This window comes from Hydractinia symbiolongicarpus, chromosome 7, assembly GCF_029227915.1.
Source record: "Hydractinia symbiolongicarpus strain clone_291-10 chromosome 7, HSymV2.1, whole genome shotgun sequence".
Lineage (NCBI taxonomy): Eukaryota > Metazoa > Cnidaria > Hydrozoa > Anthoathecata > Hydractiniidae > Hydractinia > Hydractinia symbiolongicarpus.
In genome coordinates, this window is record NC_079881.1 from 18,319,382 (window position 1) to 18,336,098 (window position 16,717).

General features: G+C 33.4%; 2 protein-coding genes across 4 annotated transcripts in view; both read right to left on the reverse strand.

Annotated features, from left to right (window-relative positions):
- Positions 1–2,875, reverse strand: part of LOC130649568 (fibrocystin-L-like) — a 39,374-nt gene extending 36,499 nt beyond the window's left edge. Inside the window, exons 1-4 of one of the 2 annotated variants that reach the window (XM_057455864.1) lie at positions 2,750–2,874; positions 2,135–2,218; positions 861–1,099; positions 434–491 (exon numbers count right to left, since the gene is read on the reverse strand). In XM_057455864.1, the coding sequence (XP_057311847.1) occupies positions 434–491; positions 861–1,099; positions 2,135–2,218; positions 2,750–2,801 (433 nt within the window). In that variant the 5' untranslated portion in view covers positions 2,802–2,874. Of the gene's footprint in view, positions 1–433; positions 492–860; positions 1,100–2,134; positions 2,219–2,749 lie in introns of both variants that reach the window. The other variant, XM_057455865.1, reaches the window with a different exon arrangement.
- A 5,806-nt stretch (positions 2,876–8,681) lies between these two features.
- The window catches only part of LOC130648674 (atrial natriuretic peptide receptor 1-like), a 28,440-nt gene continuing 20,404 nt past the window's right edge, over positions 8,682–16,717 (reverse strand). For both annotated transcript variants that reach the window (XM_057454731.1, XM_057454730.1), the window contains 10 exons: positions 16,389–16,538; positions 15,999–16,103; positions 15,396–15,467; positions 14,954–15,122; positions 14,278–14,430; positions 13,880–14,063; positions 11,480–11,813; positions 10,822–10,993; positions 10,581–10,679; positions 8,682–10,247 (listed from right to left, as the gene is read on the reverse strand). In XM_057454731.1, coding sequence (XP_057310714.1) covers positions 9,691–10,247; positions 10,581–10,679; positions 10,822–10,993; positions 11,480–11,813; positions 13,880–14,063; positions 14,278–14,430; positions 14,954–15,122; positions 15,396–15,467; positions 15,999–16,103; positions 16,389–16,538 — 1,995 coding nt within the window. In that variant the 3' untranslated portion in view covers positions 8,682–9,690. The remainder of the gene's footprint in view (positions 10,248–10,580; positions 10,680–10,821; positions 10,994–11,479; positions 11,814–13,879; positions 14,064–14,277; positions 14,431–14,953; positions 15,123–15,395; positions 15,468–15,998; positions 16,104–16,388; positions 16,539–16,717) is intronic.

The following is a 16,717-nucleotide window of genomic DNA, read 5'->3' on the forward strand; positions in this document are numbered from 1 at the left end:
ACATAAAAGCCTTTGACTGAACAGAAATATCTACCAACCATTTCAAAAAAATCATAGAATCCTAAAAGTATTTCATAAATGTCATCCTCAAGGTAAAATTGAAAATTTAGGAAACTTTTTTTAAAACATTTACTTATATAGTTAAAAAAACAGCTTTTTCTTGCTCTGTATACTGCAAAGTATGTCCTTAACTCATTTTCAAATCTTAAAATTATTTCTACATCAACTGTAGATGCTTGTTTTTATCTGCAGACATTCTATCACTATGCTTCAAATAACTGTCTGACAACTACAAGGAAAACATTTATTAGTTTATTATGTGTACAAATTTATTTAACAAGAAGTTTTATTGATGACATTCTATTTCAACGGATATTTCGTCTTGTTACTCATATAAATTTGATACCAATAAGCACTTATAATTTCTATTTACCTGGCAAGCCTGATTCAGGAAACACATTTCGTAAATAAGGTGAGTTCCAGTCACGATACTAGACAAAATAATAGTAAGAAAAATAATAACAATTATTTTAATTTATCACATTTTTTAAATTATAATGTTATTTTACTATATATATATACATATATAATATTAAAAATATATAAGTGGGCCAAAAATAAAAAAATAATGAGGTTGACATTGTCTGTCTCTAAATTTGCGTAGACTGATTACTAAATGAGTAACAAAAGTTGAAACACCAAATTCCCCACTTAGATTTGAAAGACATTTTTATCAAGAAAACCAAATAGTAGATATATATACAGCTCAAATAAGGTCCTGAAAAAACACATTTGTCTTATATAAATAATGAATTTTTTAATCACAAAATATAATTATTCAACCATAGAAATTGACTTACGTAAAACCGACAGGTTCCCCAACAAAATGTTCTTGGATTGTCATTGTTCAGCCATACTCCATTGACCTTCACCTTTACACTATATTCAGCATCTTTCTTTGTTGGTTCTGGTCTAGTTTCACATGATATTACAGTTGAAGTACTATCAGTGTCAATTACATCACATGGTAAATATGCCTTTGTCACTTGATTTATAAAGATGACTTCATTTCCACCTTCATACTGATCGGTTGAGAAACCTACAAACAAAAATTTTCACATTAAATAACTATTAATAGCAGATACATTTTATCATGAATCTTTATGTTGATATTTTAATCTATAGCCCAAATTATCTGTGCATGTGCATTTGCATTCGATTCTTCTTGATGCAGAATCAAAACATTTCGTCATACTGCAACTAATCTATTTGCTTTAAGTAGCATAGAATAAATTAAAAAATAAAATTTAAGGATCAGTTTCATCAATTTCCATAGCACTATCGATTCAACGCTATCTCCCTAGCACATTCAGTAGAAGAGGCGATTATACTTTTTTCTTGTATCTTTTATATTTCTATTACAGTCGTTTAGTGTGTATTTAGCTTTTAAACTAACTTGGGAACATTTAATGTACAATTAATGGTATGCAATAGCAAAATCGATCTGTAGAAGTTTTGGAATTTCTGTTAACTAAAACAATTAAACAATAACTGAACATCATCATCATCATCATCATTATCATCATTCTCGGCTTAACGTCTGTTTTCCATGCTAGCATGGGTTGGACGTGGTATATTAATGACCCTCTTCCAATCTGATCTAGACTGTGTTAGATCTAAACTCAACTTTCTCTGTATCAAGTCTTATTACTACTTACTTGCCTTCCCTTAAAAAACATTGTTTTATACTATGTACATATAACATATATTTTACAGTTATATTTCATAGTATATCCCTTTTACTATCCTATTTATTTTAGTATAGTACATTATGGTACAACGTCAGAAAAATAGCATATCGTTAACATAGAGGGGGTTTTGAGGTAAGTAGCCAATTTGCCATTAATGGAAATAAAAGTTTAATTGTTGACCTTATTCTTTGTTCTTTTAGATCAAACATTCATATATTAACTAAAATTAAAAAAAAAAATGCTTGTTTGCTGATACATGATGAATTTAAGCTACCTTAGCTAGCTACATACATTTTAAGTGGGTAGCTAGCTAAGCTACATGTGGGTGACTTAAATATTTAAATATTAAAAGAAAAGAAATAAACCACTAGCTTGCTACATACCTTCTCCTCGTATCTTGAGTGGTGTTCCACCACTGATACTTCCAACATTGTTGTCCAAGCGTGAAACACGAGGGAACGCATGACCTGAATATTTTTAAAACAAAATTCTTAAAAAAAGAACAAATTAATTTTCATTTCCAGTTTGCTAATCTAGATGACGACAAATCCATAATTTAACCAATCTATTTGATATTCAAAACCGAAAGCGAAACGAATATTTGATGTACACAACTCACGAAATACACCTAACCTTGAGCGGAGTGAAAAGAACTCCTGGGAATGAAATTGATCGCTGATTACAGGAATTACATCCACTCAGGTCCCCCGCATGGCTCAGATCGCTAGAAATTCTTAAACTTTGTATGAGGTTTTTTGTAACTGTTCAAAATTTAACACTTTTAAACACTGAATGGCCTTATGCAGAGACTGAGTGGTCGAGATTGGGGTTCTCCTTTTAAAAGCTTCTTTTAAGATCTAGCGATCCAGCTTTTTACAATGGTGGGGCCTAAATTTTATCAAATTTACGAGTGGCGAAAGCGATGGTTCCTGCAACTTCTAAGTCAAGAAATTATTGTTGCTTGCGTGAATAAAACTTTTGTTTAAAATGTTACTTACAATAATAAAATAGCAAAGGAATAAAACCAATCGCAAATAACCTCATCGCCATTGGTAACAATCAGAACATTGCCTCATTTATTCAAGTTATGTTTTATATTTTCCTAAAATTATAAAAAGTCATGCGTACAATTTGCAAATTTCAAATCGTGATTCACAGCGAAATGCACTATTCCATTTTCATTTTCTCATACTTTCAATCAAAAAGGATAATTTGTTGTAATAACAAGTCTTATCGAGGATCGTGTTTAGTAAAATATGAAGTGAATATTACTTGTGTTTTAGTCAGGCAAGTTGAGTGCGTTCTCTGTTGATATGCAAAGTGTTCTTAAGTACTACTGAAGACGACTGTCGAAAATGTAGTGTTTCTCAGTACGATTACAACATGTCTCTTCTTATCGAGAAGGAGCAGGTTATTTTCGCACGGTTCCGAAAGAAGCCAGAACTCAAAGAACAACCGAAAAGAAATATAAGGTCTCAAGTATTTACGTGCAGATTACACCATTGAGACTTTTCAAATATCTAGTGAGTAAGGTAATGTGGAACAAACAATCAGAGTGTGATAATAAAATTATGCATTACAACCTGGTTCCTAGCACCTCTTTTCTCTTTCTTAATATATCAGAAAATAAAAAGAGACAACAGGTACTGGGAACGAGGTTGAGAACACTCAGTTCACCGTATTAACTTAACTACAAGAGGGTCTGTTGATGTGATGTTAGTTAGTTTAAACTACGAATGTCCAGATGCTGATGTTGAAAGAAAAGGTCGAATATATGACACTAACATGAGAAAAACAATACTTCTCAGCAAAAAGTAAAGAAGTTTACATTACATTTACATTTGGAGCAATAATGCTGTGATGATGCGTTTGGACTGAAAATGTAAATGATGAAGCCATATCAGTCAGCGAAATTGAATCCCGAAAGAATATTTTTGCACAACACCAAAATGAGAACCCTAGCCTCAACCCTGGTTTGAATTTTTAAGAGGCAAAAGAAAAGAAAAAATACAAAAAGTCTATTAAACTCCTCCCGCTCTTAAACGCCCCCTTGAACAGACGGCCCACAAAGACAATAAACACCTCGGGCATTGAGGCCCTGGGACAAGGTTAAAAGAAATCTCTCGACCTTTTGAAATATGAAATTGAAAAATAAGGGCCTTGAACCCAAGAACCCAAAATGAGATTTTCAAAATCGCAAGGAAATTATTTTGTCGTGTTTACATTACATAGATTTTTATAAATCGGAGTTGTGCAAACTGCACATGCGCCATAACTTTTTCAAACATGCGTATTAGCTTTGTGCACATGCGCAATAGTTTCATAGGGAGATCTTGTATGAAAATTTAAAAGGGTCCATGCTACACGTTTTTTTTTATATAAAAACTAGTTGATAAGAATATTGAAGCTGCGATTTTAGGAAATTAAGAAGTATGTATTTACCCTATGTTCTTTTATAGATTTTACTGGCATACCTAGATGTATGCTTTTACAAAAACTCCAACACCAACCATTTGTTTCGGTTCCATAAAATCTTTATCACCAACCGAATTTTGAAAGAATACAAATAAGAATCCAACTTCAGTTAAAATTTAGATGTTCTGGGAAGATAAACGAGTAACACACGTAAACGTATGAAGTATTTTGTTACAAACGATAAAATAGTATTTTTTATTGCGTTGCGTGCGTCTCGCTATCACTTTGCGTCACGGCAGACGTATATTATATATGTATACTATATGTATACTGTATGTAATCTATGTTATAATATACGTATACCTATATTATAATATAGATTCATCGGCAGGTTAATTTACCTACTACGAAATTTTGACGACGTATTGTCTTTTAACCTCGTTCCCAGCTCTCCGACTCCATAAAAAAGATAAAAAGCGCAAACATGTCTCTCCGCTAAGAGACAATTGACGAAAACCAACTTATCTACAACCACAAATTTATCGAACTTACAAATTTAGTGGAAATTTTTCATTTTCCTAACACAATGTGTTCTAGAATTAACTCTCAACGGGAAATATGTTTGACGAATAGATACCACCCATATGACACAAAACTTTTTTTTAAAAAAATTTTACTTAACACTTATTATTGGCGACAATTTGAAGGTTAATGAATATTCCTGACACACGACAAGCTGCTTTGCTACGAAGCTTATACAAATGAAATCAGAAAACCTTCTTCATAATTTCCTGTTATCTAAATTCTTCCACCACACCTCTGTGTTCATCTTTGTCTTCCTAAATCTTCTTGGAAAGACGATTTCTTGTTTGACCCCAAAGTAAACACTTCATATCACCGTATTAAAAACATTAAGAATTTCATAAATTAATTCGCTTTTACACACTGTTAAACTATCATTTAGTAAAAAGAGAGAATTATCAAAAGGGACAACAATTTATCTATTTTCGTCTTTTGAATTTTTAGCGCTATTTAAAGATGAAAGAGACAATCCGCTCCCAATGGTAGCAATCTGAATTAAATAGTAAATTAAAAACTTGAACCTATAAGGAATACCATCTTAATCACAGGATAAGTAGATTAAAAAATGAAATATTACCTGAGGTCAACAGTATAAACCCAGCTTGCAAGGTCGGTCTGATCGAGAGTAATATTTCTCGGCAGAGATAGATAAAACAGTTTATATTGTATTTATTAACTGATAACTATTTTGTTTGGATTTGTAGAACCCAGGATTATTTTCTAAAGATTTGTTTACAGGTTTTGTTAAAAAAAATAACGTTGATTAAATAAAAACCTTCTTTCGAATTTTCTGCATTTGGATTATTCTTCCCGCCATTTGTTTTGACATGTCGACAAAAAATACAACCGTGTAAGCGCAGTTAATTTTTGTTTGTTACAACTCTCCTTTTGTTCATTTCGAATCTTCGTAGAAAACCTTAATCCCAGGGAATGTAGTGTTTAAAGGGGCTACGAACCCGTTAAAATGCTCACATTCCGTATACCCCGCGCACATATTAAAAATCCGGCGAACGCGCTTCGCGCAATGAACAGACCGGCGCACTTTGCTCGCTGGTTCAATATTTTTTTTCGAAAAGTATATAACAAAGAAATATTTCAGCAATACTCATTCTAGATGAAAACATGACCAAAACTGGTGAAGATAAAAATTCTAGATATATCTATATGTTCGAGACTGTAAATTACATACATGCCGGAAAAATAGCCATTACCTTAAAAGATTGATCAAGAAAAAAAAAGGGCTGTTCGTTTGGTTTTTTTTCAAAGGGTTGGTTTTAGGCTTTTGAATGCAAAAAAAGGCTTTCCTAGAGTAAAATCTATCTTTATATATCTACTATCCCCTTCCTTCCTTAGCCTAAAAAACAATTTTTATAGTTAGTTGAAATGTTAAATCGGTGTATTTTACACTTAAACTTTGAAACTCAAATTATTTGAACCGCAAACTCAAAATACTGAAAATATATAACACTCAGCCTAATCGAAAGCCATCCTAGATAATTCCACCGTTTTCATGTTTGTTGATTATTTTTAACATATTTAAAAGTATGGTCTACAAGAATCTAACTTGAATTTAAATGCCACTTGAATGGAACGATGCTTGAGGATTTTTTGCGAAGGTTAAATCCGCGATACGTGCAACATTTTATGCTTTGAAGTTTATCGTGTTTATAATTTGCGAAATATAGCGCAGTACTTTTTTTTGATAACGTGCGATGAAGAGTGGGGAGAAGAGTGAGACACTGTATATTACAAACACGGTATATTAAAAACAACAAAAGAAAAAAAAAGAAAAAAAGGAAAATGATTAAAATAAATAAAATGGATTTGACTGGAAATGCTAAACAAATATATATTATAAAAAATATATATAAACTTGAAAGAAGATATATTCCTCCTTAACATATACATAAAACAAAGGTGATAATTAAAACACGTCTACCTGTCCCAAACAATCAAAGTGTATTTTAATTTAGTTAATTTTATTTTTTCAACCGAGAAATTTATTTCCATAATTAATTAAGAACAACATAATTAATTTAACAGCTTTGCACACACCTGATTAAAACTGTGAATTTTCATTCATTTAAATGTGTCATGAATACTGTTGGATATAAATCTAAATTTTCCCTTTTTGAATTAATTAAACTGAAGGATTAAGAAAATACCCTTATCCAAACATCTCTCAAAACATATCGAAAATTGGAAGGTTTAACATCCTATTTCTTGTTTAGGTAAATGAATAAAATACTTTCAAAATTGAAAAAAAAAATAATTAAGATTAATTAAAATTATTAAGCGTTGTGGTAAGTTAATTTTCTCTACCATACTGTTCAATTAAGCCTCGTATATTATTCATTTAGCGCTTCAATAGTGAATTGGACTGGTCTTTTATTTAAGCTAAAGGTGAACCATTTATTAGATGTGTATCGGCACGTGAAGTCATTCTTGCTTTGAAGTTATGCCGACATTAATAATTAAAACTAGCTAGTACTTAGTCCTCGGATATTCATTAAATTTATTAAATACCCCTCGTTCGTTACCAGATCTCTCTGTTTCTTCATTGGAATGGTCTGATATAAATATATATATAATAAATAAATAGACCTGGGAGCGAGGGCGCGGTCCTGCTGACGTAGAACTAATACGCACATTTACATTTTAATGCGCATTTGATTCACGTTCTGGCAATAAATTCTTGTTGCTGTGGGAACAAAATAAAGTGTATTCCATCTTCTTTTAGCCCCGTAGAAAGTAAAATCGTTGGTCGGAGTGAAATATAGATGGTGTAAAAGTAATACAAATTAATTATTATCATTAATGCAATTAAAAAAAAATGACAAAATTAATGGGCAATTCATGAAATTATTCCCAGGGCACCTTGTATCTTTTCTTTCATCAGGGCCGGCTAGGAAAGTAAAGGGACCATGGAAATTAGGTTGACAGAAAAAGCAAACTATTTACCAAGCAAAAAACCACAAACAAAAAATAGAAAAACAATCGAAGGAAGTGAAGATATTTCGGGATTGACAAATCATTTTATGCATAAATTAATTATAAAGGCATAAATTAATTAAAAACTCCCGCTATTTATTTTAAAAGTCGCATCGTCATTATTCTGACTGAATTTAAAACTTTTTCTTCCGCGTTTGATTAACCACATTTTTTTCCATTTTTTTAACCTTTACTTTTTCCGTTTATTCTGTATGCCTGTTAGCAGCAGTAGGGTTTCTCTCAGTTTTTATCAGTGTTAAACTGCGTAAGTAAAATCTCACTATGCCACCATTTTTGTTTATCTGTCGCTAAGAAACAAAATGTTATTTTTAACGGATGTTTTTGTGTGATACACCGCACGCCTCCAATTTGTTTTTATGTGTCCGAAAATAGCTACACCGTCTTAATGTAAAAGGGCAGTGTAAGTAAAAGTTATATTAACCGAGCGGCGAAATTCTTTTCATAAAACGTTTTAAAATACATGAAAGCTGTAAGCTTTATTCTTATTCTCAGACAATATTTCATTAGTATTTTCAAAAAAATTTGAATGCGGTCAAAATGTCTGCATGTGCAATAATACCTTAAGACAAAAATATGTCGGAAAAAAATGTTCATGCGACAAAATACTCGTCACCTAGAGAAAGTTTCCGTCACTTTTGTCCATTTTTAAGAAATCGACATTTTAATCATCGGGGTTTTATCACCCTCCAAAATTATCATCAAATTTATTCTACATTTCTTTGTCTGATGAACGGAATGTGCTCCGAGGTCCAAAATTTCCGACTATTTTAACCAATTCCTAAGAAATTATGTGTCAGCCAGAATAAGACAATTTCTTTTTTATTTACCATTTGCCAAATTTCCTAAGCTCTTCCTTATTCTCTTAACCAAGGAAAAATAAAATCAAAAAACAGGGATACGATGGTCAATAAAGCGTGTAGCTTGAGGCGAGATAGTATAATCTAAATATTATATGCATATTATCTACAGATTCTTATAAACACTTCATTCCGTGGGTGTAACAAGTCACATCATACGAAAATTAAAAGTACCACGTTGGCTTGTATACTGTAATAAAATTTACGAATATTTTAAACTACTAACTAAGGAAATCAAAAACAGATACGCCCCTAAAAATCTATGAAAAAAAAAGAAAAAAAAAGGCTGAAAGTAAATTGACACTGCGATGGAGACGTGCTCTTTGTTGTAGAGAATAAATAATCACACTGAATTCGTTGAAAAAGTTTAGAATTTTCTGCAAAAAAAGGAAATAATGAAGTAAAATTTATAATAAAAACTTCGGTGGTAATAAGTGCAAGGTGCAATGGATAAAACTCCACGAATTGAACAGCCTTAACCCAGGCCTTCCCAACCAATTTATTGTCGTCTTTTTAAAAGACCGAGAACTAGGTTTATATTCAAATAGTAACAATAACGACTTTGAACAAGACACATAATTACTAGTATAGAATTTGAAATTTAATAAAATGTCTACGTGATCACATATATCCAGTGAGCCATGATATTATGTACACATTAAAAACAGCTATTTGCTTTTTAGCAAAATGTAAATCAGTATAATTTATGCAAAAACAGTTAAAATATTAATTTAGTATGATATGCTACTTGGTACATCTATAATAAACAAAAAAACATAGTGCACTCCTTCGTGGGGGTTTAAACAAATCGCGATAAAACATCTCTTTTTTTAGCGAGCATAATAAACAGGCAGCATCTCTTGACTTTTGGCGCGCTGAGTTTATGGTGTTAAAAATGACTAAAACAGTTGTGACATCATAGGAAAATAACCCTAGTGGATGAGATATATCGGGAAAAAAACATCCAGCGAGGGTAATAAGTCGTAGCTGTTGAAAAAGCGATAAAGTCGTGTAACAGAAGTGCTTTCTATTACAAGCTAGCAGCGCAACAGACCTCTTTCATATTTTCACTTTCAAATTAACTTCGTGAAACAATCCTCTCGTACATTGCCATTCTCAACAGCGTAGTTATGATGAGGGCTAGAAGAAGGAGTATTTTGCTGAAGTAGTAAATTCGACGTCTCCATGTTCTGCATGTCTAGAAATTCAACATGCGTATCATTGGGATGTTTTCGTTCGCTGATCCCTTTCTTTTTATAAAGAGGCCCCAATATACTCGCGCCAGAATACCCTTTCCGATATCTCCTTGGTAGATTATCAGTGGTCAAGGTGGAAGCAGCTAGAGGCGGCGTCCTGGGTAGGTAGTCCGGTGTTAAATGCAGTTTATGTCGCAGGCGTGGTGAATCACGCAAAAGTTTGTGAATGGACTCGTTCCCGTGACTATACAAGTTTATATCCTTCCTGCTGGAAACAGGTTTCTTCCGTATTAAGTGTGGTTCACACCCATTTAACCAGTAAGTTACCATGTCACCTTTACCCTTCACTGCCGTAGCTCCTCTCGACTCGAGGTGGAAGCCTCCGAGAGAGGTTAAGGCATCCTTGGTGTTACAACTAACGTGGACTCGTAGCCCTGGAAAATAAAACCATTTAGATATACAAAGAAGAACATGGTGCTGTCCCAGTGTGTAGAAAAAGTTGGTTGTCACAATAAAATCGATAAAAGAAAGTTAAGGATTTTTGTATGGATTGAATTTCGTAAAAATAGATTATTTTTGCTTAATTAAATCCGCGTATTTTTCCAGCTCTACTTTCCGCTTTTATAAAATAAAAAATTTCTAGTCAACATTTGTGATTTTCTAAGGTATCTTGCTCTTTTTTGTTCTTTTGCGTAAATAAACCTAATACGCAGAAAGTAGAAGCACATGGGTGCTTCTTAATTTTTTAAAGTGAAGAAAAATATTACCTTGTCCATGAGACTCCATCCTTGCGGCTACGTTGACCGTGTCTCCGAATAAGCAGTAACGTGGCATCGTTGTGCCCACTACTCCAGCAACAACGGGTCCTACAAAGAATTAGTACAAATTTCATGAGTCTTTGCATGCAGAACAATTTACTTTGATATCACGTTGAAAAATAAAACTTTCTTCCGACCGACCGACCGACCGACCGACCGACCGACCGACTAACCGACCGACTTTACTCACCCGTATGAATTCCAATTCTAATCATTAGCTGCTGCTGACTCGGTTTTATTTTAAAGCACTTAACATTCTCTAAAATATCTAGAGCGAGAAGAGCGATCTCCTTCGCATGTTGTTTTCCATTACGTATCGGCAATCCTGATACCACCATATATGCGTCACCGATCGTTTCGACCTGTAAAAGAAAAATAAGCGACCAAATTCACAAAAACCTCACGCAAAGTAATTTTCGAGATTGTTAAAAACAGTGTTAACTTTGGGGTTGATGTATCTGCCTACAGTCATAATTTTCTTTTCAGAATAGCCACCATATTCGTACTAGCTTTCGTGGGTATTAGTTTTTGCAGAACGGAAAAAAATCTCATTCGCGCGAGTTAATTTTGACGCAATAGGAGTATAAACTTATTTTGCGCTTATTTATTTTCGCGTGAACTTACACTTCCTACAAATGACAGACAAAACAAAGTAATATATAGACAAAATATAGAGGCGTTAAAAATCTTTGTTTCCTAAAAAAAAGTACATTTCTGTGCATACTGATTTTCGCACGTATTAATATTCGCGCATGCGCGTATTAGTACGAACAAGGTATTCGCGATAAAACTAACGCTGAGAAAATGCGAGGAGGTGGGGCGACCCCTGCCAAGTTTTTTCAACTGACCTTATACACGTCATAATCATGCGTGACGTTATCAAACATTGTGTACAAGCTGTTAAGCATGTCCACGACCTCCATAGGCGTTATCAAGGAACAAATGTTGGTGAAGCCCACAATATCACTGAAGTAGATTGTCACTTCTTCGAAGGCTTCTGCTTCCACTTCTTTACCCTTCATAAGTTGCCTAGCAACACTTTTCGGCAGCATTCTCTCCAGAAGAGCTTCCACTTTGTGTTTCTCTTCTATCAGAGAACTCGTCCTCTCTTCGACTATTTCTTCCAGATCGTCTGAGTATTTCCCCATCATATAGATCATATTGTCGAAAATGTTTGTCTTACTAAAAATAAAACAAACGTAAACTTGCATAGAATGTTTGATTTGCTAAAACTTCTTTGACGTGGAAGATGTCATAAAAAATAGATTATAAATTCTTGTGAAAACTTAAAAACATTGGGAGGCTAATCGATAATAGATCAACATTTTTAAGCGAATAACAGTAACCATGCAAACTGCTCATTGAATTTTTTTACAAGTGATCTTTCAAAAATAGTCTCGTAATGCAAAAATGCTGTCATGAAGATACCACTGAAAGACATTGAATATGATTTTAAAATCAGAATTCAGGAAAAGGTTGCATTTGGTGAGCTATTATCTATTTAAAATCAAATTTTAACTTGTATACACCCGTTTATGTTTCGCTTTATCTGACGTCAGTCTAATCTCTGATTTTTATTGTTTTTCTTATCCGTCTCAACAGCGCAGCATTTTTATATTAATAATACTCGTATTCTGCCTGTGTGTCTAAAAAAAAGTTGTGCTACGGATACACGAAATAACGTTGAATTTAAGGACGGGCGACCCCGTAAATTTTTGTTAATGAGTAGTCTCTTGATTAGCCCATATGTTATCTGTTTTCGCACGAGAGAAAAGTCGTGTAACGGAAACACGAAATAGCAAATGCGAGACAATTTTATCCACTATGTCGCGACGCGCTAACAACTAGTTTATTTAAATAAGATGCTTTCGTAAGCGAAGTAGTGCTGGTTCTTGCTTTTACCTTCGAAAGCCGATGTAACACATTTATACGGTGCCGCAAGCATAAGGGATGACGTGAATGCAAGAGAAGTCGGCAATGTATTAACGGTAGATAGAGAAACTCGTTTATGTAAACAAAAGTCAAAGCTCATAAATTATTTGAACATTTTATTCACAAGTTTTTTCTAGGCTAACTCAATATTTTTATATTTAAACTTTTTCATTGCAAGATTGTTTGGGTCTGGTGAGTGTCCGTTATTTTTTTTTTTCTGTCTTTGAGTTGAAACATTCCAAAAACACCTATAAAAGTTCATTCTTCGGATATTCCAACGTCTTAAATAAAGAAAATAAGATATTTTGAAAAAATGCTAAAAATCTAGAAACGTTTCAACGTTTCTTTAAAGCTCAGTACTCTTGTAACGGTGTAAGGAAGCGCTAGAGATATCCAAAAATAAGTTTTAAAACTTTAAATCTAAAAGTCACGGTCTCCGAATTTTTTCTTCCAAAGGTAACATTTAAATAAACGCTTCTTATAATCTCATGACATAAAAAAAAAACAGATTCAGAAAATTATTTCCTAGGAGTTTTCTTTATAATTTTTGCAGCATTCTAGGAGCATACTCCATTGCCAGGAGTTTCAAAAAGTTTTCACGAGGAATGACCACCCCAAATATATATTTTCACTTTATTTCCTTTACTATTATAAAAACAGAAAAAAGAAAAAGCGTGACAGGTCAGAGAGGAATATATGTCTACGTCATCCGATTTGACACACAGGTCGTGACTACTAAACATTATACTGAATAAAAAAAAAGTATTTTTTAGGTAGAGACCCGCGAACCAAACTTCTAGCACGACTATGCACAACAAACTAACTACGACCTCAGATAATCTACATACGGGTTAATTTTTAAACGAACAAATTTTCGCGGGTACAAAAAAGTTATAATTTACGCAAGCCTTAATATCCACCATGAAGGTTATAAATTGAAAAACAACGAGGTGCATAATTAAACTTCAAAAAATAAAAACGTCCGACAAATAAAATTCTAAAAATGTTGTTTTCAAAAGTTGTTTATTTTAATATGCACGCGTAAGAAAATTAGAATATTGCGAGTGCCGTAGAAAGTCGGAAAACTATTTAGACTTTAACACATCTTATGCCTAGCCAGATATATAATTCGTCCTTGTAAGTATCTTACAGAGCACGTTCAAATATTTTATTTCACTTATCTAGAAACCAACCAGCAATTTTTGTGTGTGCATCTTACACTGCTACTGATACTTCTAATATTTTTAATATCTCGCGTAATATAAACAGAAAAGAAGTAGCACACAATACCAAGATGTCAAAAAAAACAAACTCACAGTCCATTGTTTTTCATCATCACTTCAACATCTTTTCTTAATTCAGAAAATTGGGGACGTTCTTCCGGATTCTCCGCCCAACACTTCTTCATGACATCTCTCAGACCTTCTGCACCATCCACCAGCTCGGGTACAACTGGACGAAACGCAGGTGTCGAACGCCTCTTTACTCGCTCGATAATTGCTAAAAAAGCAAGAAATAATTTTCGTAACAAAAAGTAGATGATAATACATCATAATGTGCATGCAATCAAAAATTATCACTGGCTGATGTCCACTATACACAGATTTAACTGCGCGTAGAAATAGCTTAGGGAAGTTCTGGCAGGAAGGATGAAATAAGTTGGGGCGCAAAGGGAGTGAGTTAGGAAAGATTGTGTATTGTAGGAAATTACTACCTTCCGCATCCTGGAATGAGCTTCCCCACGCGCCATCTCTTGTGTGACACTCTTGCAAAATGATACCGAAGCTGTACACGTCTCCTTTCTGACTACCGCGTGACGTAGGTGGAATGTTCAGTCGGAGAAGTTCAGGTGCTCTCCACAGGAGGTCTGAATATTACATACTTGTAGTTTAGAAAAATCTTTAAAAACAGTTCTACAATACATAAATGAGAAGTTGCGTTTTAAACTGTACGGCCTCTTGAGTCCGTTGATCGTTGAATCACACCCAAAATTATTTTATTGTTACCCATTTCTCTGTTGGACGCAAAAGGCCCAAATCACACTTTAGAGGATAACAAATTAATTTTATCCCTGAATGGGAACCTCAATAAAAATGCCCCCAAGCTACGTGTGACAGATGTCATTTATGGAAGTATATACCCTGCAAGAAATTTTAGTTTTCCGTAATATGATGCCAGCTTTATTTCTTTGTTTTTTTATTATAGCCATTATTATTTTATTTAATTCTATTTTCACATAATTGCTAAATTCTTAGTATTAGTTAGTTATTCGGTACGTATTTAGTAATATTAATAATTAATAATCCAAAAAAATTAAAATCTTTCGTGTAACTTTCACACGGTTTAATGGCAAGCCAAGTCTATTGCTGGATTTTAAGTGTAGAACTTACTGTTGCAAGGTTCTGTCTCGATCGAGCTGATAGTGCCTTGCTTACTACGAAAGGTGTTCAATCCAAAATCCGTGATCTTCAACACCCAACGACTATCAATAACACAGTTTGACGACTTGAGGTTGCCATGCGATTTAATCTCTGTGGAGGAGTGCAAATACAACATGCCCTAGAGAACAAGAAGTTCTATTTTTAGCACAAAGTTCCTAAATAAGAGTGGGAACCTGGTACGGTATCATACGAGAAATTGCAAAGGAACGCACACACTAAACAGCTGTAAGTCGTCTTATATAGATCAGTCTTAGCAAAGGTAAGCTAAGCAAAGGTAAGCCCATAATTTTCTATACAACAAATGCTTAACAGGCAGACTACTGTAAGCATTCTCCTGTGTTAACCAAATTTAAAAAAGCGGCATTGACTTGTGGCAATTGTCTCAACTAACCTTTATAATATCATACACCAATGAAAGAATAAATAAAGTATCTAATCTAATCTCTGGATTCTCTAAAACATCCTAAAAATAAATATTTAACTTACAAAAAATTGGGAAAGAACGAAGAATAGAATATATTTTACAAACGATCAAGATAATATAGTTTACACGGAGAAACTAGAAAGACCAGGCAGATATTCCTATGCATACTACACTCACATATACAGACCTAAGTTTTAATATGCTTTTTATACGCATAATATTTACAAGAAAATTAAAACTGGGGGATTTTTTTAAGCACATGCTAAGAACATTACCCTTTGTTGAATCCTTCTGATGTGTTTTTCTTGTGTTATTGGTATTTTAATTTAAACACAATTTTTAAGTAATACCACTACACCTTTAGAACTTGCCTTGTGCAATTATATTTTTAGTTTTAGCGACAATTTTATCTCATCTCATAAGGTGACATTTAAGTTTTTGTAGTAAGCATAACAAAAGTATACTCGTAGTCTGATGGGGTTTTCTTTTTTGCATAAGCATATTCGAGTCTGATTTCGAATTTTCACTTCTTATAAAAGTTATGTATCATTACAAAACCAGACGAGGTACCTGTAAACTTCCTTTCGTCGCATACTGTGTTATGATGTACACATTATTAGCTTCAATACTTGCACCGATGAACTGGTTCAAGTTGTCATGCCGAACATCTCGAATCTAAACCAAAACAATTAACAGTTCAATTTTTAGCAAATATTTTTAGTATGGAAACATAAAAAGTTCAGATTTATCACAAAATTTTGTATTTTCGGAGAAAAAAAACTTTTTCGTGGACAAAACACAACGCCATGCTTCTTTTATTTGGGAACACAGTAGAGGCGTCGTCCCTAAAAAACCTTCAAAGGGAGCCTTATGGCTGCCACAGCCAGTAAATGGTTAACATACACATAAAAATATATGCTTTATTGTAAACAAAGTATGAACAGTATAATGATAAATCACCTGCTTTAATTCCATTAAAACGCTCTTGCTTAGCTCGACATTTCTCTTGTTTATTTTCTTAACAGCCACCAGGGTTCCTTTATAAATAGCCACAGTGGTAAATCTTTGTCTTGTTGAGCTCTCATAGTCAATGCTGAGTGTTTGGCTTGTCTAAAAAATAAAACACAACTTCGTAGACAAGAGTTGCCTGTATGGTACTACACTTAAAAAAATTGATTCATCTATAATTAAGATTTCACAAAAAAAATATTTTTTTGTACCCTTACTAAACCCTCTGTAGAAGCAGCTTCATGGTTAAGAGACGCATTTAAATGCAAAATAATCTATAC